Source organism: Notolepis coatsorum, assembly GCF_963971535.1.
Source record: "Notolepis coatsorum genome assembly, chromosome: 1".
NCBI classification, from domain to species: Eukaryota; Metazoa; Chordata; class Actinopteri; order Aulopiformes; family Paralepididae; genus Notolepis; species Notolepis coatsorum.
The window spans coordinates 280,131,125-280,153,842 of record NC_140165.1 but is presented as its reverse complement, the minus strand read 5'-3'; the positions used below and the strand labels follow the sequence as shown (position 1 = coordinate 280,153,842).

The window sequence follows — 22,718 nt, the reverse complement described above, 5'->3', positions numbered from 1 at the left end:
ACATAATATTACCAAGGGTGGAGACGATCTGGGGCTGTGAGAGAGAGAGAGAGAGAGAGAGAGAGAGAGAGAGAGAGAGAGAGAGAGAGAGAGAGAGAGAGAGAGCTCAAATAAAAATTAGCCTAAATTTACATTGTTATTTAGCTGACGCTTTTATCCAAAGCGACGTTCTGTACAACAGGTTAGCAGGAAGGGTACAACTCTGGCAGCTAAGTAACATTGTTCGTCAAACAGTGTTGAACTTGCTAGAGTCACAGTGCATAGAAGTAAAGACATATTAGCATAATAGGTACTGGTAGTAATATAGGCAAGGACGATTATTTAGTAGCAAAGTGCATGATAGTAAAAGATAGTACAAGGTAATCTTTTATCTTTATTTTTTTTTCATTTCAGATATTGATTGAAGAAGTGTGTTTTTAGTCAACAGAGGAAAATTGGTTTGGTTTCGGCTGTCCTGACTGTGGTGGGAAGTTCGTTCCACCATTGTGCAAGGACTGAGAATTGATAAATGATAATGATAATTGATACTTGATAAATGATAATAGTTAATTCCATATTTTCTGACACAGGTCTAGTGTCATTCTTCCCTTGGTATGAATTAATTAGACTGTTAACTGGCAACAGCTGACTGTCATTTCTTCTGTGTAAACTCACCGTCTTATAGTCAAACAAAAAATACATAAAAAACCCTAAAAACACCACATTTAAAACCCCTAAAAACACCACATTTAAATCCCCTAAAACACTAACCACATTTAAAACTACAAAAAACACCACATTTAAAACCCCTAAAACATTCACCACATTTAAAACTACAAAAAACACCACATTTAAAACCCCTAAAACATTCACCACATTTAAAATCACAAAAAACACCACATAAAAAATAAATAAAAAACATTCACCACATTTAAAAACCCCTAAAACAATCACCACATTAAACAAATATTTATCAATGCCACATTTAAAACCCCTAAAACAATCACCACATTTAATGAAAATGGCATGTTAATCCCTCACTATTTCTTTCTGAAAAGTTGCTTCATTGACACTAGAAAAACACACACACATAGGCACAAACTATTAGGTCTACTCTATGGGACAAACCCTCCAGTGTTGTGGCCCTCTAGCTTTGGCCCCTGGTGTTTTAGTTTCAGGGGTCTGTGTTATCAGTGTAATGTCATCTCTTTCTCATCGTCAACCTACCAAAAGACCAAACCTACAATGTGTTTCTTCTACTCTCAGTTCTCTTCCTACTCTCTGAGCTCTAACCCAGGAAGCCACACGTTCCTATTCTCTGTTAAAATCATTACATACAAGTTCACAACCACGTGTTTTACATATTATCATGAAAAACACGGGCATTATTACAATATTTACTTCAAAAGCCAAAAAGCTCAATCGGTGTACAGAAGTAAACAGCACAGTGTAGTGAACAAGCATGACATTGCATTCAAAAGTACAAGGCCCACAACGGTGAATTGTGCTGACCAAAGCAACAGTATGGCTCTGTGACTAACCCTGTTCTGACAATATGGAATTCTATCACGTATAGGTTTGGGTTTTTTTCATGGGCCATGTTATTATGATTATGTTGGTGCTTTGTAACATTCAAAGTGTATTTTGGTATGATGAACAACCCTTCAAAAACAACACAGCACCAAAAGTTACCAACCTTTTTTTTTTATAGCAGGGGTTCTCCCAATGGAGAGGCCAGAGTGTCCTTGGGAGGCTTCAAAGAGTCTCCTACATTAGCACAGTAAAATAATGTATATGAAAGATTATTCTGATCATAGGTTTTAAGATACACCTCGTTTTATCTATATGGGTTAAGGGTTTACTCTCTCCACTTATATATCCACCACACCACAGTATAGACACCCCTGCCATATCTAACAACAGAAACCTTCTCAGACATGCATTTGTGGGACACATTCTTGTGAGAATGGCCTCTATGGCCTAATGGGGATCAATTTGGGGATCCTTGACATTATGTTTGGAAACCTACATAGCATCAGAAGAGTTCCCCTGTGAACCAGATAACTTCTAAAGAACCACATAGCGTGTACCCTTAATTTCACCAGACGTACACGGATCTAGTAACGTTGAAATCAGAGGAGGGCGACCACTACAAGTGATTACTAGTCGACAATCACTCCTCGTCCACCAGAGGGCAGTAGATATATGCACAGCAGATGACTGTATCGACATACCCACCCAGTTTCAAGAGAGAAAGCCAGGCAGTTATTATCATGTAACCAATTGAAGATAATGGATCTTTCATCGGTTGGTCAAGTTTAGAGTCTAATTTGACTGGCGTTTTCCAACGTGCTGTATGCAGCTGTCTGAAGCTTGCCAGCTTTCCATAGTAAGATGTTAGGGACTGGTCTTGTTGAATGAGGCTCAAGAGAGGGGAATTGAGGTCGGTGGACCAGGCCACGACATTATGACCCGCTCTATTGTTTTCAGTGTGAAGTCATTCTAGCTGGCTCATTACAAGATTTAAGATACATAATTTTTTTCCATCAAAATAGTTTGGTTGGTTGGGTTTTTTGTCATATTTTACTAAGCAGTGACTAGGCTTTTGTAATCAGTATGTCTTATTGATACATTTGGAATATAAATATAGGTGTTAACACTTGTTCCAGTCTACTAATAACCTGTGTAACTTTTTTAAATTATTTTTTATTATAAATAAATAAACAAAACACACGTGATATTCAATGGAACATACCATAACAGTATTGTTAGAAAGCATGAAAGAAAGTATAAAACTCTAAATGTCTTGAGATTATTGTGACTGGAATTTCTGGAAATGATAGAGCAATGAGACCGATGTGGTTTAGTTTTTAAATTGTGATGTCACGGGCGAAGGCAGCACAAGCCTCAGTGTTGACTCAGAGTATACTACTCTGAGAGAGTAGTGTGTTTGATCAGTGTTTGTGGAGGACGTCTAATGGGGGTGGGCGGGGTTATGGGACACCAGGGTTTACTTTTGAGCCGCCTTGAGGTGTATGGGCCCGATTCAAAGAAACATCTGTGATGGGAGGGGAGGGGGGTGCCCACTGCCCACTCATCCCAATGACGTAGCCTCCACACCGGAAGGTCACATGCAGATTCGATTCCCTGTCCATCCCCGTTGAAGCATCATTGAGCGTGGAGCTTGACCCTTACCTGCTCCCCTCGTGCCCTCCGACCCCTCTGGTGAAACGCTTGCCTTACATGAATCTGCGTCTCGGAGGAACACACAGAAGAAAGGAATTCCTAATGACGTTGTGAGTAATGCGGCAATAAGAGCGAACTAAACGCTTCAATAATGTCCCATTTCAAAGACGCGTCTCATCTGTGATACGGAGAGCAGGGTTATGTCATGTGTTATGCGTATGACCTGTAGGCGGGTTCCGGGCAAGGGGTTAGAGTCCCCCCGCTCATAACATTCTCATTGTCTGAAATTTGCTAAACACAAGCCGGGCTCAAAGGGAGCGGTCTGCACCGGCACAGCCCCGACTCCAGCATGCTTCCATTACGGACGTATTCTGCTGTTATTCGATTAAATGTACCCTGACTCAATCCAAACCTGCACTCGGCATAATCTCATCACGGCGGATAAGCGTGTAATAAAAAGCACATTGGACTTGAAAGGGGACCTCATGCGAATGCGTATAATTATGGGTATCAAAATAAAATCATTTGTTTAATTGTGATCCCTTGCCAAGAGGTATGTAATTGCTTGAAAGGAATACGTTCATATGGGCTGAAATTGGATTGTACTGTGTCTGAGAGATCTGAGCTGGGACAGGGGTTGGCATGCATGCTTGACTGGGGGAGGCGGTCCCAGGGTCATGCCCAAGGCAAACTTCCTGTTGTGTGTGTGTGCGTGTATGTGAATGTGTACCTATCCTATGTGTATGTGTGTAAGAAGTAAATCGAATGAGTTGAGAAACGTCCTAATTTGAGGGCAAAGTTAAGGGCAATAAATGTATTAAAATTCAGAATTTATAATAAAACACAAGATAGTTGTGCCCTAATGATAAGGATAATCGCTCAGTGAAGAAACCAAATCCCATCGCCAAAAGAAAATCTAACATGCCTATAAATACTTATACTATGGAATTACACACTACAAATGTATTACATGGTCACAAATGGCCCCCAAACAGCATTGCCAACTTCAACAGACCTGTGCCTCTTTGATGTGAGCTCCAGGTATTGACAATGCCGATGCTACAAACCCTACCACATGGCCCCTAATGGTCACCACAACTCAACGTGTGGATAGATAGGCAGTGAGAGCATATCACCAAGGTTATCAAGTGTAGATAGATATAGGCAGGCAGTGAGAGCCAGCATATCACCAAGGTTATCAAGTGTAGATAGATATAGGCAGGCAGTGAGAGCCAGCATATCACCAAGGTTATCAAGTGCAGATAGATAGGCAATGAGAGCCAGCATATCATCAGGGTTATCAAGTGGGCACCTCCCTTCACTGGTGTTTCGTCAAGTTAGACCCACAACACCCCAGGAAGGCTCAACAGTTACCTCCGGCATCCCAGAACCATCCCCCTCCATACTAGCTCTCCCTGTCCATGTTACCCACATGCAGAACTTCCTTGTGTTATCCTATCCTTGTGTCGAAAACAGTAGGGTAACCTTAAGAACAATGTCTATCTTAAAATACATATAATTTAATATAATATGTACATAAGAGGTATACTTAAGTAAACACATTTAGAGGGTAATTAAATCATAACAGACTAAACTTTGTTATTATGAAATTAAATGTAAAATGTTGTAAAGGGGGCATCTTCCCCCACTATCTGAGAAAGATGCAACACTACCCGGGGAATATGTCCCATGGAATGTAATACATTCTACATTCATGCAAGCTTAACAAAATAACCAATATTGTCTCATTAGCCAAATGCATCATGTAAAAAGAGCAGCTTTAACCAAAGCACTCTCACTATTTTCTATTTATTAATGTTATTTTATTCTATTTTTACTTTATGAGGTGAATAAATGCAAGCTATGGTGGTGCTAGCAACTATATTCTCAGCATACTACTTTTAAACTGATACAATACATTTCTTAGCATAGCTATTATGTTATTTTGTTAGATGATAGTGTACCTTCTCTGAAATCTAATATTAGCTAGGCTAGCCTATTGAAAAGATCTGTCCATGGGGTGCTTCTTACCCCAAACTTACTCTTAGGGATTACAAAAAAAAGGTATTTGTTATCTTTTGTTCAAACAAATGGATCACTTTCCTTTTGGTTCTCATATTAATAAGAAAAACTGATTCTTTCTTAATGACAACATATTACATCATAACTATTTTTGGTATACTGTACTCTATTCAATACAGCTATCAAATATTAGACCATTACTATCCAAGACATGATCTAACATTTTATTTGAGTCGATTTAGTGGTCATGGGGTCAATTACGAGGGTTTGGGGGGGGGGGGGTGGAGGGGGCGGCCAGTTTACTCTACTATTCCTGATAACAATATTACACTTGAAACAGAAACAAAAGAAAAATAATACTCTTACCCCTTGTTTACTTCACTTCCTCTCAATACCTCTTCCGACGTCTGATTTACACCCTTTTGCAAACTCTGCTCACAAAGCCCCAAGCTCTCCCAATAGTGATATAGTCGACCATGCAATGAACCCTCTGCATCCTACTTCTACCAGACAAACCCTAGCTTCCCATCCTTGCTGTTCAGTTTCTGTTACCAAATCTGTATATCTAAGCTTTTCCCTTTCATAAGCCTCCTCCACTGAATCCTCCCAGGGCACCGTCAATTCTTTAAAATAAACTATCCGCTGACAAGCAGACCATAACACTATAGGTCTGGCCTCAAGTCTGCCTAAAAACCTACTTCCTCTACATTTCTCTCCCTCACAGACAAATTGAATAGCTGCACCCTCCATCCGATTACATCCTGAATTCACCTGTACTCTTCTGCTTTCAATTACTACTACCGCTAAGCTTTTCAAAACCTGGTTATGTCACTGTGTATACCAACCGTATACTGTAGCTTTACAGCCTAACATAATAAATGATGCCTCAAAGTTGCCATCTCTGAACACAGTGGACATGACGGGTCCCCATCTACCCATTGTTTTACATTCTGTGGTGATGGCAGCACATCATATTAGCCCCTATCAGGAATTTTATAACATTTTCCTCCATACTCCACAGATCCCTCCAGCTAAGCTTCCTCTTCTCATCTGTTCCCAGTCCATTCACTGTCCCTGCTTAGCCTGAGCCTTTGTACACCTCACTACTTCCTCTTGTCAACGTGTCTGCTCCACTACCAGCTTCCTCCTTTCTGTGGGACTTGCTTTACTCCATACTGGTTTCCCCGAGCTGAGCCCCAAGACCCCCCCCCCCCCTCCCACCTTACCTACAATCTCTATATGCCTAAGAGCTGCCCCCGCTTCCTTCCTTCCTCACTCTAGCTGAATTTGGGACCGAGTTACTAACTAATGTATCTTCGCTCCCTGTTCTCACTTTCGCAAACTCATCCATTATAGAGTTACTGGTAGCTGGAGAATGCCTTTCCCATAAAATGCCACACTCGTATACTGATAATGGCCACATCAATTTAGGGAATAAACCAAATTGCAAAAACCACAACTTCAACTTGCCTGGAAGCCATGACTTCTCTATCCCCTGTCCACTCGGTAGGGACTCCTATTTGGCCATGGGGCTGAAGAAGCAGCTTCCACACAGTAAATTTCGCAGAGTACGTTTTACTCAAACTGAGTTTGAGTCAGTTTGAGTCAAATTTACTCTGCGAAATTTACTGTGCACCTTCCTAATATCCATCGTATACTTTATCCGTCCTAAGTCCTAACGGTGGTATATCTCAAGTTCAAGTTCAAGTTCTGTTTAACAGTACTGTATATTTGCATATCTTGTATGTCACAGATGTAACAGTACTGTATATCTGTATGTCATGGATGTCTTAAATGTCATGATTAGATTAGTTTAGATGATTAGATTAGATTCTTATATCTGTATATCTGTATGTCATAAATGTCATTATGAATTGTAATGACCTTTATGATGTAAACAAGACAAAAGTCTTTCTCTGGTCTGCATCCCCTTAACAATTGTGTGTATTGAGCTGTACTGTACTGTACCCATTCTGCAATCTGTTAATAAAGTGTTCAATCAATCAATCAATCAATCAATCAATCAATCAATCAATCAATCAATCAATCAATGAATCAAGTTTTGTTTTATTTGTCACATATACGGTACAGGGCCCCCTGAAATTGTGCTTCATACAGTAAAACAAGTAAAAAGAATAAAGACCAAACACTATACAAAATATACAATATACAAACTAAAGTGCAAACTAAAGTACAAAATGCAAACAAATGCAAAAATGCAGTAGAAATGTAGTGCAAATCTTTTAGTAATAAATAGATAAAATATGGTGTTAAAAAGTGTTTAACGTGTCTAAAGTGAATGTTTGAGTTGTCCTCCCTTTCCTTGGCTGAACATTCCTTTAACAAACGTATATGGATCCCTATAAAATGCTGTCCTGCATGACTCCTACGTTGTTCTGCCCTCCTGAGTACTGCTAACTGACTTCTTAGCTCCTCCTGCTAAACATTAATGTCCTCTCTCATCCATCTCATCTCACCTTTCTCTGCTGCTTTCTTAGCTGTCTCCTCTCCACCCTCTCCAATATCGCCACCCTCTTTCTATGAATGATTCCTAATCTTTCACTATGTTCATAAATAATGTCTCCTATATATCTTCTCCCATTTATTTACCACTGTTCCTTTAAGTCCATCTAACACCATTATCAAATCCCATAACCATCTCCCATTCTTTCCTTTAATTTGCCCTATGCCAATTCGATTTTTGCCCACAGCTCTTCTCTCTGACCGGCAGGCTGGCCTCATATACATCCCCTACTACACCCCCCCCCCCCCCCCCCCCCCCCCCCCAGTGACAGGGTTACTGATATCCTGCAAACTGTGGTTTTCTACCCGTCGCTGGACTTCAAATGAACATTTATTCTGAGGCCTTTTACTGTTGTTACTTTCTGCCACAAGGACCTGGAGCTTATTTCCCTCGACTGCTCCACCCCTGTCCTCCATTGATGCACTAATCCCAGATACTGTCCCCCATTGAACCACTCATCCAATTTATAGTGTCGTATAGCTACTTTGGGTGCAGCAAAACTGCTTACAGTCTGTGCCACCGCTGTAATGTCGTGCCACTAGTACCAACCCTAACATTAGACAACAGGTGAAATTTATTTCACATTGTATTTTTTAGCTGTAAAGGGTTTGTTTAAGTTGGTAATGTTTGTAAACACTAAAGTAAAACAGATCTATATTCTGATTTACAATAGGTTAGGAAAGCATATAGCATATTTTCTATCCAGTGTATGTGAATATACCCCATATTGATATGTTTAAAAAAATCAAATTTAAATTTAAATAAAGAAAAATCACAGATAGGGGCTTTAAAAACAACGGGTCACGTGATATAATTCCATTCAGGTGCCCCGAGACACACTTGCAAACAACCTCCCAGTGAGAGTGGGTACCGGTTGTGCTCAATATGCATTGCTAACCTAAACTAAAGGACAACATAATAAAAGTCCGTTTATGTGAATAAGAGGACATTGTTGTGGTCGCCAACAAAAAAGGGCCCTCGCTCTCGCTGGCCGCTGGGCACGCGAGCCACAATTACCGGCGTTGTTTGTGGGCTGTATCTGGCCCTCCTCGTCAAGTCTCAGTCATGCCACCACCACCAGGAGACAAACTCTTTAACCACAACCACTGGATAATTAGAATATATATAGTGTGTTTTTAACAGGTGCCGGGCCCGGGCCTTAATGATCCCCACGGGAACGTGGTTTCCACATATGATTAATTGGAATGTTAACACGAGAAGAGGAGATCGCGCTCCTCACTGCCTCCCCTGGCAACCCTCCGGAAGTTTCCTAAGGGGAAGGGTGTGTGGGGGGGGGGGGGGGGGGGAGAGAAAAGGGAAGGGGGTTAAAAATAGACTCCATCAATGCTGCCTGCGACGGGAAAAGAAGTGGCATTTAAAAACCGACAAAGCAATTTGGAGCTCATAATCAAGAGAGGGGAAATGGTTTATCGCATTTCCCCCTTACAGTCCAAGCAGGCCACCAGCTAAAACACGCATGACACGACACGTGACACGAGGTTGTCTGTGGGAAGTGAACAGAAATTAACCTTCAGATATGCATGCGAAGAGCATTTGAATATATTTCAACATATATAAAAACGAAACCCATGCACTGCAGGGTTAAGCCGATTATATAGCAGCGGGTGCGTCACAAAAGAAAACAACTTCTAAATGATCAAATATAGGCTATATTGTGTTATAACATGTGTAACCATTTCAAATGCAATCCGTGACTTGGAGTTATTTTGCTCTGTGTCCCGCGTCTTCCACCCTGACCCCCTCGCATTTTGGGGGATATGTCTTTGGAGATGGCGCACGGTGGGTGACATTTGTGTGGCCCTGTCGTGGGGCCTGGCTGGGTGCAGAAAGAGGTCGGTGCCTGATGATGTTACTCTCAGGCGGTCTGCCCATTGTACACGAATGGATGGCCACGGATTCCGCGTATTTATAGACATTATTTATAGATATTTTATGAACCTCTCCTTCGGCCAAAGGTCCAGTCAACAAACGCACGCGTTTCCCCGATGTATAAACAATGGCGGTGTATCAAAATACACAACGGTAATTATTTTGGTCTCATTAAAGAATTATTGCATGTAATCTATTGTTTCTCCGCATTGTAATTCAGATAGGAATCTGCTGCAACTGAAAAACATCACGTAGATCACCGTGACACGTTGATTGCGTTGGAGATTCACCAGAGGATGCGTTGAGAAAATAAACAAGTTGGAGTTTGTAATGCCATAGAAATAGGACAGCTGTATGGCATTGGACAGAATTAACTTCTAGTATTTCTGGTGCAAGAAGAGAGGGGGGGGGGGGGGGACTCACGCTGATTTGAACAATTGCCGGATTTTCTGCGAATCAAATCTTTTGCATATTTTCCTGTTTCGAGCTGGTGTGTACCAAACAGTGGTGACCCCACTCTCCTTTTCAATGGGTCTGTGGTGACGTTCGCCGCGTCCAAATGGAAACGGTTGCGCTTCAATCTCAAACATTCCCAAGAATGCCAGGAATTCAATTGTGTGCGAGACATTGGGAAACCGGCAACCTGCGTGTGACTTGACTGGCCGGGTCACCTCGCCGGTGCCCTATACCTACCCGGCCGGTCAAGTCACACGCAGGTGCCGCAAACCTCACGGGAGGGTGGACGCATTCAGATGATATAGCTCCGTGTTCCCGGAGCGCGTCCAGGTTTACGCCCCGGCGCACGAGAAGAGGGTGGAGGAGAAGACGGGAGGGTCAAATGTGTTCCTTGAGAATGATTTGACCTCATTCGTCTTGCTGATTGTAATCTGTCATCTCCGAGAGCACAACAAAGGATACAATCATGGTTATTCAGTGCGCGCTCGGCGGAAAGACACGAGAAAACAAAACCACACATTGCGCGAAACCTTTTCACCCCATCACGAAATAATGGAGCACTAATAGAAACATGTATTTGTCTCCCTGACACACCTTACTCGCATTCACTACATCCAACATGCTATGCTATTCATATTCACAAATGATGATGAATCATGCTACTCAAATATGTTCGTTTTGGACACAAATATACTATACCTGAAAAAAATAAAAATAGAAAATAAAGTGGAAATAGTCAACAGCCATTTTAAACATCAAGTTGTGACCTATGACCTTTTATGCAGCCTCATACATGTATAGATGTAGCAGTACTGTCTATCTGTATGTCGTGTATGTCATAGTTATGATGAATTGAAAATGGGGGACCCTGATGTAAACAAGACGAAAGTCTTTCTCTGGTCTGCATCCCCTTAACAATTGTATGTATTGAGCTGTACTGTATACTGTACCCATTCTGCAATCTGTTAATAAACTTTTCAATCAATCAATCAATCAATCAATCAATCAATCAATCAATCAATCAATCAATCAATCAATCCGTATTATTGTCAAACACTGTTCAGAAGTCTTACGAGTTCTGCTGTATTCAAAATACTCAAACCAACCGATGCTGAATTTAAAGGATCAAATAAATTGAATAAGTATATTATTGGCCTGATAATTTAATATCTTTTTTCATATCTATTTGTATTAAGTACATTTGCTTAGGCAAATTATTTGCTTTTTATGATTGACCCTCATAGAAATAATGTGAGAGTGAGACTATTATTATTATAAGCATATTCCTAGAACTAAAGTATAGCCTATATGTTTTTTTTTAAACGAACTGATCAATTAGAAAATGTTAAGATTCATATAGATTTTTTCAAGGAATTATATATCATTGGATATACAATGTTGTTGGAGTTATTTAGGCCGATATATATTGAAAACATGGCATAATTTGCATAATTTAAAGTCATCCCTAGTTAGTTGCTTTTTTAATGGCAATGCAGTTCCACCATAGAAGAAAGACAATGCAGGCCAGAGCATTTAATTACTGTTATCATATTTCAAAAACAGCTGACCACGTGATTGTTGTAAAAATGTCAGTTATGAACCAAGTTTCTGAACCAAGTTTTTAGATCAGGAAAAAAAGAGAGATTTGCACTTGTAAAAACGTGCTCAAATTAACGTTCATAAAATAAATCCCACTGACTTGCAAATCCATGCAGCAGCACTATAGGCAACTTGAATGGACTCGGTGCGTTCAAAGCATTCCAGACACTATGGGCCCGTGCTTTTTTCATAATCTATGTTCCCTGCGAGGCACGAGACTATTTTTGAGTATTTAGTGGAGTTCGGGCTCGTCTTATCTCTCGCAGCCCCGCGGGGACATCCTGCATGCAGGCCTATTGTTCCTCTGCCGCCCGGCTGAACTGTCAACCTCTCTGCTCAAACGCACACCTGTCGCGCTCCCAACTCTCCACAGAGACTTAACACATGATATAGCGCTTGTATGCATGTGCTGTACAACGCGCACCCATGTGTGTGTGTGCGTGTGCGTGTGAGTGTGTGCGTGTGCGTGCGCGTGCGTGTGTGTGTGTGTCAGTGTGTGACGTGTGTGTGTGTATGTGTGTAGCTGCAGGGAGATGGGCTAGAGAGAGAGAGAGAGAGCGAGAGAGAGCGAAGACAGTGTACAAGATTATACGCTTTAAACTTTTATTTGGTCGACAAATACACATTTCTCTTGTATGCTCCGTAACAAATACCTCTCTTCCCAATATAACGTATTGCTGATATAGGAAAAATATTCCAATGAGATAATCCTTATAGGTTAAGTGCATGATTTGCCACCCACAAACTAAAATCGGATTATTATAAAAGTTTCATGACAACAGGCCTAAATTAATAGTATCTAAAATTAACCGAATTTCATAGCCTGCTTAGGGCTATAGCCTGCGTATTATTGCTTCATTCCTATGTGGCCTATGTGGCATAATAGCCAAATGGCATCAGATTTAATAACAAGAGATTATATAGGATCTACATGTTTCTGCATGAATTACAAAGGCTCTATAACAAAATAAGTAAAGTAACGTTTTCCCCTGTCATCATAATCATTTAGATCAGCGTATGCTTATCAATCGTCGACGTGTAGTATAGTTACATTTGCCGGAACATTATTTATAGTAAAACATTTGTATTTATTATTTTTAGAAGCATGTTTGGAATACACTTGCCTTTCAAACGCGCCCTTATCTCCTCATTGTTTACAAAACATTAATGTGAGGAAGCAGAAAATACACACACAGCTATGGTTCAACCTCGTCTTGACGCTCCCTGTGCGCGCGCCTGAGGATAGAGCTGTGTGGATGTGGCCGCGCGCTGCAGGGAGAGCTCTATTCCCCCTGCTGCCCACTGGACACAAAGCACCAATGGTATTGAGCTCAAATAGAATGAATGCATGGTGAATTAATTAATGGATTTTTAGCTATTTCAATGTTAAACGGTAAAGCATCGTTTAGGCAACATCAATAATGTATAGGCTAATAATACGTGTGGTCATATAATATAGGCTAATAAATAGGTCTTAATGTCCCAAAATAACCAGACAAAATTACAGCTGTGATGGGACAGTTTCTTATTCACTCCATCATGAGATTTGAGACCTATAACCCGTATAACAGGAGATATCTAATGACAAATGCATTCTTACAAAACCCATTCTTCCAATTTGACCTATAGGCCTAAATAAATAAATTGTATACGAAATGTTCTGTGTTCGAATTTGGCCCAAGGTCCGATATTTATATTTCAGTTTCAACAGTGCATATAGTTTCAACAAGTTTCAACCGACCCATAAACTATATAGACCCAGCCCATTATGTCTCGCCACGATTCATTGCAAGAGTTTAAAAAAAATCGAATAATAATATTAATAAATAAAATATTGAATAATAATAAAAGAGGCACATGCTTTATTTGTCAGGTTTGGATAGGGTTTTGTTCCCCCCACTGTTCTCAATATTCTAGCCACCAACATAAATATGGACTACTGGACTACTGCCTCTGGACTACTGCCACTGAGTCACGTGTTTATATGAACTGGGGGCTGAGGTTCAATACAACAATTGTTTCACATACATGCATAGGCTATAGCCTATATGTACAATTATTACGAGGATGGCCTCTTCGTAATGGGTAATGCATTACAACTCATAGCCTAATGCCATATAGGTCTATATCAATAACCCCACTAAATTACACCAATAATATATGAATGAATATAAATGCATTAGCCCAAATGTAGCTATTAACAAATAATAACACCTCATCTATATCCAGACTGAATCACATCCATAATAAAGCAGGTTATAATGTCCACAAGAGACTGAAATAAGAGCTTATAGCATAATAAGGCTATCTGCAGTGAAGCGTTACCAAATTTCGCTTTCACTTGTGACGCAATTCAAATGTTTTGACTAGTCCTGTATAGAATTGCACTCACTTGAAACGAAGGTCCAGTCATATCTGTTTATCAACGTTGTGTAGCGCATTTAGACTCCAAACGCTCAATACGTTTTTTTTTTTTTTTTTTTTTAAGATACATGCATGTACAATTATTACGAGGATGGCCTTTTCGTAATGGGTATAAATGCAATACAACTCATAGCCATAATGCCCTATAGGGCTATATCAATAACCCCACTAAATTACACCAATAATATATGAATAATGAATATGAATGCATTAGCCCAAATGTAGCTATTAACAAATAATAACACCTCATCAATATCCAGACTGAATCACATAATAAAGCGGTTATAATTTTCACAAGAGACTGAAATAAGAGCTTAGTGAAGTGTTACCAAATTTCGCTTTCACTTGTGACGCAATTAAAATGTTTTGACTAGTCCTGAATTGCACTCACTTGAAACTAATTCCAGTCATATCTGTTTATCAACGTTGTGTGCAGCGCATTTAGACTCCAAACGCTTGGTCTCCGACGACTCACCTATTTATGGGTGATCCACTTCTCCAAAAAAGGACGAAAACACTTGAAGTTCAAAAAAAAAAAAAAAAATGTTATTTTGTAAATAAAATACTTTCTGCTGTTGGCACAGGGATATATTAACTTGTCCATGTACTGTAGTTATGTCAATAGAATATTTCGAAGCTGAAACAGTTATTATGCTATTGTTCTAATATTGTATTGAAAATATAGCTTTTTATATATTTGTTTGGAATGTTATGTCTTGTAAGATAAACCTGTGGAGAAAAGTTCACCAACTCTCAATGTGGCCATCGATTTCCCGTTTCCTTTTTAATTCAATAATAAAACTATATGCACTCGAGTTTATGTGCAGGTTTGGTGCAAGTTTAGTGTGTGTGTGTGTGTGTGTGTGTGTGTGTGTGTGTGTGTGTGTGTGTGTGTGTGTGTGTGTGTGTGTGTGTGTGTGTGTGTGTGTGTGTGTGTGTGTGTGAGAGAGAGAGAGAGAGAGAGAGAGAGAGAGAGAGAGAGAGAGAGAGAGAGTGAGAGTGAGAGTGAGAGTGAGAGAGAGAGAGAGAGAGAGAGAGAGAGAGAGAGAGAGAGAGAGAGAGAGAGAGAGAGAGAGAGAGAGAGAGAGAGAGAGAGAGACGATGTTGTGTTGATAGATGTGTTTGACAGTTAGAGAACGGGTGGATCAAGGTGAATGACGGTCTGAAGTCACGTGAGGAGACACTGGACTGCAGGCTATATTGTGTGCAGCGGAGCTCGAGCCAAATGTTTTGACCCCATCTTTGAAAACGATATAGCACTGTACAGTTCGCACTTCGTAGTATCAACTGCCTAATTCCTGTATTTGCTCCACTTACAATATAGGAGGATCAACTAATAATGATGAAATGGGAGTGACAGGCTTAAAAGTGAGCTGTGTTCAAAACAGTCACCGAGTTATATATTTCAGACGTGTCTCATAAGACGAAGTTATTTAAAGTGCTGGACCGATGGTTCGAAATCAACCGGGTCCCTCGACTATATGGGATGTTGAGAAAGTGATAATGGGAGGAAGAGGTCGGAGAATAGTCTGTGTATTGAAAGCGTTTCACTCGTCACCACGTATACGTCTCTCTTTTCAAGAGCGTCATAGTAACCCCGGGGGATTCTCCGGGCCCCACCGGGAAGTGCACGTATACCAATTCAGTGCTCGCAGACAACAAAAAGCTGGATGTAACAGAGATAAGCAAATTCAGTCAGCTCGTGTTGTCATATCCTTTCAGGCAATTATTATTATAATTGTTTATATATATATATATATATATATATATATATATATATATATATATATATATATATATATATATATATATATATATATATATATATATATATATATATATATATATATATATATATATATATATATATACGTTAATTTAGTGTGGAGCCACATCTTATTTTCAAATTGATTCGATGATATTTGGTTTATTTCATTATTTTGAATGATTATACCTTACTTTAGCTTTTGTCATCTGTCGACTACATGTCTGCAGCCTAGGCTAGCCTACTCTTAACAGTAAGCACACAATCAACGGAAACACGCCACACGTATACGAGTAATAGCCTTGTTGCAATAATAATAATAATAATAATAATAATAATAATAATAATAATAATAATAATATTATTATTATTATTATTATTATTATTATTATTATTATTATTATTATTATTATTATTATTATTATTATTATTATTATTATTATTATTATAACAACCTATCATCGCTTGTAAATATACACATTTGCTGGTGATAACACCATAACTGCAATCCCATTTCTTTCTTAGCCACCACCACGTCGGTATACGGTTATAACGATTAAATGGCAACGACCTCTCTGACCAGCATCTGTTTCTCCTAAGTAGCCTACTACAGGGAATTCCTCCAGGCACTCCAGGCCTTATCACATAATATAAAATACAGTGGAAAAATTCTAACATTTGTCTTAAAGGATAGGTATTTATTTAGTATTTTAAGTATTTTCATAATTATCTTCCTATAATCAACCATGATTAGGGTATCGGCCGTAATGCGCTATATCAATAGACTATTAGTCAGCCATACTGAGATATAGTTTATAATTTCCCGCATGAAGAGACACCTATGAGCATTGTAATGGCTCGTATATTATTGCAATACATTGTAATCAATTGCGAAATAAATTTAGATTTGAAGCATTGGCATTTACAACTATTGCATAATCTGTGAGAAAAGCTTGAGCAACCCAACACACATCTGTAGCTATATGTTTGCTTGTTCTATTCGATCGAAGTATATAGTGTAGACATTTGTACGCCCTGAATTCGAAACGTGGTGGAATAATTGAAATCAAAACATCGGCATCGATGGCCTATGGCTCGCCTAAACCATCCTGAGGGAAAGCCCACTTGAGCTATACACTAATTATTATCCCATATAAAAATTCAACATTTTAGAAATACCGTATGAATTTTGAATGTATACCTGCAACTTTTGTCGAAGAATCAGCCTTCACAGTCAATGAGTGTTGCCAAACTATAGCTTGCCGACAGTGTTTAAAGAAAGACTACAAGATCAAACAGATTACTTCATGGCCACTGTATTACTTTAAGAAATGCAAGTTTATTAAGAAATTCACAAAACTAGAAAAAGAGGGAAAAGTGCTAATTAAAATGAAACATGGTCCCAATGTGTATGAGACGAAATAATTACGTAAAAAAAGAAAAGAAAGATAAACAAAATCTGGCACTGGCTGATATTATGTTGCAAAAGTAAACAATTTCTTTCTGAGGTCAAGAAGTGTCAAATAAAATAAAATAAAAAGCCTGACCCCTGAAACGTCTTTGTAATATGTGATAGTTAAATCCCCACCTTTACCATTCCTAATTGTGACAAGATTCAAAACCACTGCGATAATTAAAATGTAACCAAGCCATGCTCAGTGCAAATTACCCAAGAAGGCCTAAATAAGCTCTTATTGAATTAGAACATGTTCAAATATTTTTGACTTGTCAAAGAGGGGGATTTGTTGTTTTCTGTTTTTGTTGTTTAACGTGCCAACAGGGTTGTGAGTGACTGTGAGAAAAACTTGTGTGTGAACTTGAAATACGCACACACATGACACACAACTAGAAATGCTTCAATATGTATCCCCGTGCAAAGGGAATCAGGCCCTATAGTCTGATAAACACAAACGTTGACCATACAAAGGCCCGGCATTCAGTCCAAGGGAGACATGCGCATGAAATGGCTCCCAAAAAGTTCTGCAACATCGTTGTGTCCCAGTGACTATTTTACCTCCACTTTCCAGTTTTTTTTGTTGAGAAAAATACAAAACAAAATCTCAGCATCATCTTGTATATTTCTCCATTGGCTTTTAAGGACATCACTTGGACCAAAAGAGCTCGTCAGATTAGTCTCTCCAAAAATACACTGTCTGGCTCTGATTTGAAATCACAGAATAGACTTCTCTCACTCTATTTCAAGAGGCCCCGGCTTGTAAACTCTAAATATCAATCCTCGTGTGTAACGCGGAATGTTTGCTCTCGTGTTCCCAATAAGAAACAGTGCATCATGGAGAGTTCGGCGGGCTGGCGGGAGCAGGCGAACTGCAGACCCGCTCCGTTGCTGGCAGAGACCTGCGGAGGTGCGGCGGGTGGCCGGGCTCAGCTGCTGGGGATGGTGCGGGTGCGCGTGGTGGTGGTGGTGGCTCATGCTGTTATAGGAGTTCACCATGCTGGGGAGCGCCATGCTCTGCACCCGCGAGTAGGGGTTATAGGACGAGGGGGCCGACAGCCCTTTTCACATTCACCGGGCTCACGTTGCCGCTGGCCATCTGGCAGGACGTGTAGGACATTGGGGCGGCCGGCTGGCCCAGTGACCAAGAGTTGTTCATGAAACTGGACTGCAGGTACTTGGGCGGGGACAGATAACCGTAGCCGTCACCTCCGAACAGCGACTTCCCCGGTTGGAAGTGGGTCGGCGGAGGTCTGAAAGGCCGCTTCATCCTGCGGCGTCTCCTGTAGTTCCCCTTCTCAAACATATCCTCGCAGGCCGGGTCGAGGGGTCCAGTAGTTCCCCTTTCTCTCCCCGCCGCCTTCCCGCGGAACCTTAATGAAACACTCGTTGAGACTCAGGTTGTGTCGGATGCTGTTCTGCCAACCTTTTTTATTTTTCTCGTAGAAGGGGAATTTGCTGATGATGTACTGGTAAATACCGGACAGAGTGAGGCGCTTCTCCGTGCTTTCCCGAATCGCCATGGCGATGAGAGCGACATAGGAGTACGGGGGCTTCTGAGACGGATCCGTTTTCTCCGAAATCTTGTCCTGGACCGGTTCTTCTTTGACCCGCTCTTTCTCCTTGGCCGTGTTGGTGTCGTGGACCATCAAGGCCATTGCGTCATCCTCGGGGTTTTGGTAAGTGGCCATCATTGCGCACGCCAAAACAAAAACAAAATCCAGCACAAATATTTGAAAAACAAACGTTATACGGCACTCGCAGGACAGTCTCGACGAGTGTAAAACCAAAACTGGTCGTAGAATCTCGAGATGCGCCTCAAATCGAATTCAAAAGTTGTCTCACGGTCGCATAGCGTGGCCAAATCTTTATTTTGCGGCACAGTATGTGCATGGATAGGCAGTGGATAGATGTTCCTCTCCCTGCAACGAGGTTTTTCTAAACTGCTTTCTGATGAGGGCTCAACCCAGGTTGTGGTTTGGTTGCCTCACTAAGCCCATCCCTTCTCTCTTTTTTTCATGTCCACAGACAAGCATTGCTTATGCGCCTCAGCGCTCTCTCTCTCTCTCTCTCTCTCTCTCTCTCTCTCTCTCTCTCTCTCTCTCTCTCTCTCTCTCTCTCTCTCTCTCTCTCTCTCTCTGCAGAGCGACGTAAAGCATTGTGATTTCCGAGTTCCGCCTCCGTTGGACAGATGCAGAAAAAAATTATCTTTCTCTTTCCTCAACACATTGCAGTTTGTTTAATCACACCCCGGGCACAAAAATAACACATTCAAGAGAATTTTAATAACACGACACTGTCTGCAAGGATGGGAAATATAGGGGAACTATAATGGAAACTAATTTACAAATTTAGCAACATTTTGTGGGTTATTATACAACAATTAATGGTAGAAAACTGGGAAGTAATCATTACATGAGTGTTATATGCCCGCTCACCATAGCATATACCTTGCAGCGTTATGCATAATGTTCCTTGATCGTTGTCATCATTTAGGGTATAAAGGAAAAAGCCAGTGGAAGTGGGCCTTGATATTTATTTTCTACTCAATGTTTATAATAGAGGAGTTTAATTTCTAAATTAATTGCTCGAAAACAACGCGGCACCTACTTATCAACCTGTATACCTTTATACAAAATACTGTTGGAATTTAAGTAAAATATTGTAGAATATGATGGAAATTACTAGCCGATCTTCGATCGTTTTTAGGCTAATAATGTATATATTTATTTGTTTAGACGTTAGGAATTTCTTCCACAAATGGATGCATATAGCAGTTTGGAATGACACATCAACATGCCTCCCATACCCAGAAGCAAACAGATGCATTCGGGCAAACTTCCCCAATGCCCCCAGCAAGCTGTAACCTCCATTCCGAGGACTAATTTGCCAACGTCGGCATGTCCGCAGCTCCCAAGAAAATCTGGATTGATAGTGCCGCTTAATTAGCTCACATTGCGGAGGGAGGTGTAGGCTGGGGTATACATTTCCCCGGCCACCCATGCGGGTCTCGTCGACTTTCTCCGGGAGTGTATTTCCGTGGGCCTCGCTATGGGAGCCCGCGTGCAGGTGGACCAGCATTGGCATGTGTGTCATCGCCCGTCACCGGCCCCCAGTCTGCGGCCAGGCCGCTGGAGAAAAGCCTCGGCTCGCAGGGGAACAGCTGAACCGCGATGAGAGCCAAGCGTCTCTCAACGTGCAATTACTACACGACTCGGAGTGGGGAAGATTCGAGCGTTAAAACACACAGCGTCGACTCCCAGTTTTTACGATATCTATTTCACGTGTTTAACCCCGAAAGCATTTACTGATATTATAAACAGCATATGCCTGAGACATATTAATGATGCTGCTGGAGTAATTAAGTTGGCATATACGTTGGACGTCGCTTATTCAAAATGTTGAATTAAACCCTGTTAGATGTATCAAGTGACAAAACATTTGGGTGTTTCATGAGAACATTTTCATAGGGGCTATGAAACTGTTATTGATGTAGATCTATAAAAAGACTGAAACGTTTTGATTCTTGCAGAAGAGTGGGCATAACGACACTGGACCACCTGATGAATTTAAACTCCCATGAATGGTATATGATCAAATAAGTAGCATAATGATGATGCATTAGTTCAACTGTCTTTATATAGGCCAACATTATTAATAATAGACAGAGCTAGCTTGACTATCTCTATACTCTAACTTTGCACATGGGATATATTATGTTATTTGTTTCATGTTAGATAAATAAGACACATTGCATAAAACAGACCTATTCTACATTTTAACATAAAATAATCAATTTGGAAAAGGTATAGGATACCAGTGGGAAAGAAGAAAGAAAAAAAGAAAGTGTGTATCCTTCATACACTATACGCTACTGAAGCAAAACAACACGGTGGAGTGGTTTTTTCTAAGTGTGTGAAAATAAAGAAGACACCACAAAAATTGATCCCTTTGTAGCCTACTAACTGTAGCGTGTGTGTTTAGTAATAACCTCATGATTTCGGGACTTGTTTTGTCTTCTTTTTCTGTTCCGGCGAAAGTCTGTGGTCTCTTCATGTTCCCTGCATGGACTGAGCCTGATAGATATGCTGAAGTGTCGCACTAAAACACACATGGAATGAAAGCAATCACTCAACACAGATGATTAGGAATGAGCTAATAGTCATAATGAGTATATCCTATTAAAATAGCATTTAAATTATTCCATAATAGTTCTAGGCTATTTATTTTGTTCTCACTGTTATAGCATTCAGTTACATAATAGCATACTTATCTCCACACGTTAAGGTTGGCTATGCATAAAAGAAAGAAAGAAAAGAAAGAAAGAAAGAAAGAAAGAAAGAAAGAAAGAAAGAAAGAAAGAAAAGAAAGAAAGAAAGAAAGAAAGAAAGACAAAAACCACCATATTTTTCAGTAATAGTCTATAGCTTAAAGTGAAAGCTTTCAAAAACAATGCAAGCTTATACCACGAAGATTTGCATGCAGTCGGTGGCTAAAAGAGAGTTAATTTAACATTTAATTAAGTCTTCGTTTACCTGTAAATACGGCTTCTCTGAATTATCTAATTAACGCCGACTATATATTAGCATATTGGTCAACATGTCAGCATAGGCCTATAGTGCCCACGACACAGAATTTCTCTCAAAATATGTACAATGTTTTAGAATAAATAATTTAATCTACCTACCGTTTTTTGTATTATTATGTTTTAAATAGTGTCTTTCTTGTCGTTAGAATTTCTCCCAAAATGTAACCTGCCTTTCCCCTGGTTCACCTCGTTCACCTGTGCCAGGCATGTGGGGCCCTGCAGGCTGGAGCTGCCACGGCCACGCGCGTCACGTCACAACAAAGCTGCAAACAAACAGGTTAAGAATCTCTAAACAACTGGAGCACGAGACCAATGGTAACCTGAACTACGTGGCTTTACTGAGGCGCCGAGGAATGTTAATTTGATTGTCACTTGTTTTCTTTATATTCCATTTCTAAACGCGATGGACCCGAGACGGACGATGGTTGGAATATAATAATATATATAAAAACTCCAATATAGCCTAAATGGAAATTTACTCCGAAGGTAAATTTGGCAACACATCAATAAAATGTGTCTTATTAAAGTGAGTGTGCAAAACATATTGATTCATATGTTTGCCGTATTAGATTTAGAGAGCCGTAACTTTTAGACGTCATTCTCTTTGATAATGTCCGCTTCTTTTAAATGATGATTGAGGCCAAGACATACCCTGCCATATTATAGGTTTGAATAAGGCCTATGGACTTGAATTTCCTCTGAATTGAAAAAATAAAAAAGCAGCAGACAGGGAAGGGCCCATTCAGAGGGGAAGATACCATGTTTTCTTCTTAGATAAATACACAACCTCTAAAAGTATGTCGCTTGGACCCCAACGGTGATCTATGAATAA

At 40.2% G+C, this 22,718-nt stretch overlaps 1 protein-coding gene and 1 long non-coding RNA gene across 2 annotated transcripts; both read right to left on the bottom strand.

Moving 5' to 3' along the window:
- Positions 1 to 7,988: 7,988 nt before the first annotated feature.
- On the bottom strand, positions 7,989 to 22,073 carry LOC311235134. The gene is made up of 3 exons (XR_014620130.1): positions 21,986 to 22,073; positions 21,290 to 21,399; positions 7,989 to 8,981 (listed from the first exon to the last, which is right to left on the bottom strand). It is a non-coding gene; the product is annotated as an uncharacterized lncRNA (long non-coding RNA).
- Positions 16,391 to 19,264, bottom strand: foxl2a (forkhead box L2a). Its single transcript, XM_084314848.1, is given in 5 exon segments — positions 16,391 to 18,127; positions 18,129 to 18,215; positions 18,217 to 18,363; positions 18,365 to 18,625; positions 18,627 to 19,264. Coding segments are annotated over 5 exon segments (921 nt in total). The 5' UTR covers positions 18,993 to 19,264; the 3' UTR covers positions 16,391 to 18,067.
- Positions 22,074 to 22,718: the final 645 nt, after the last annotated feature.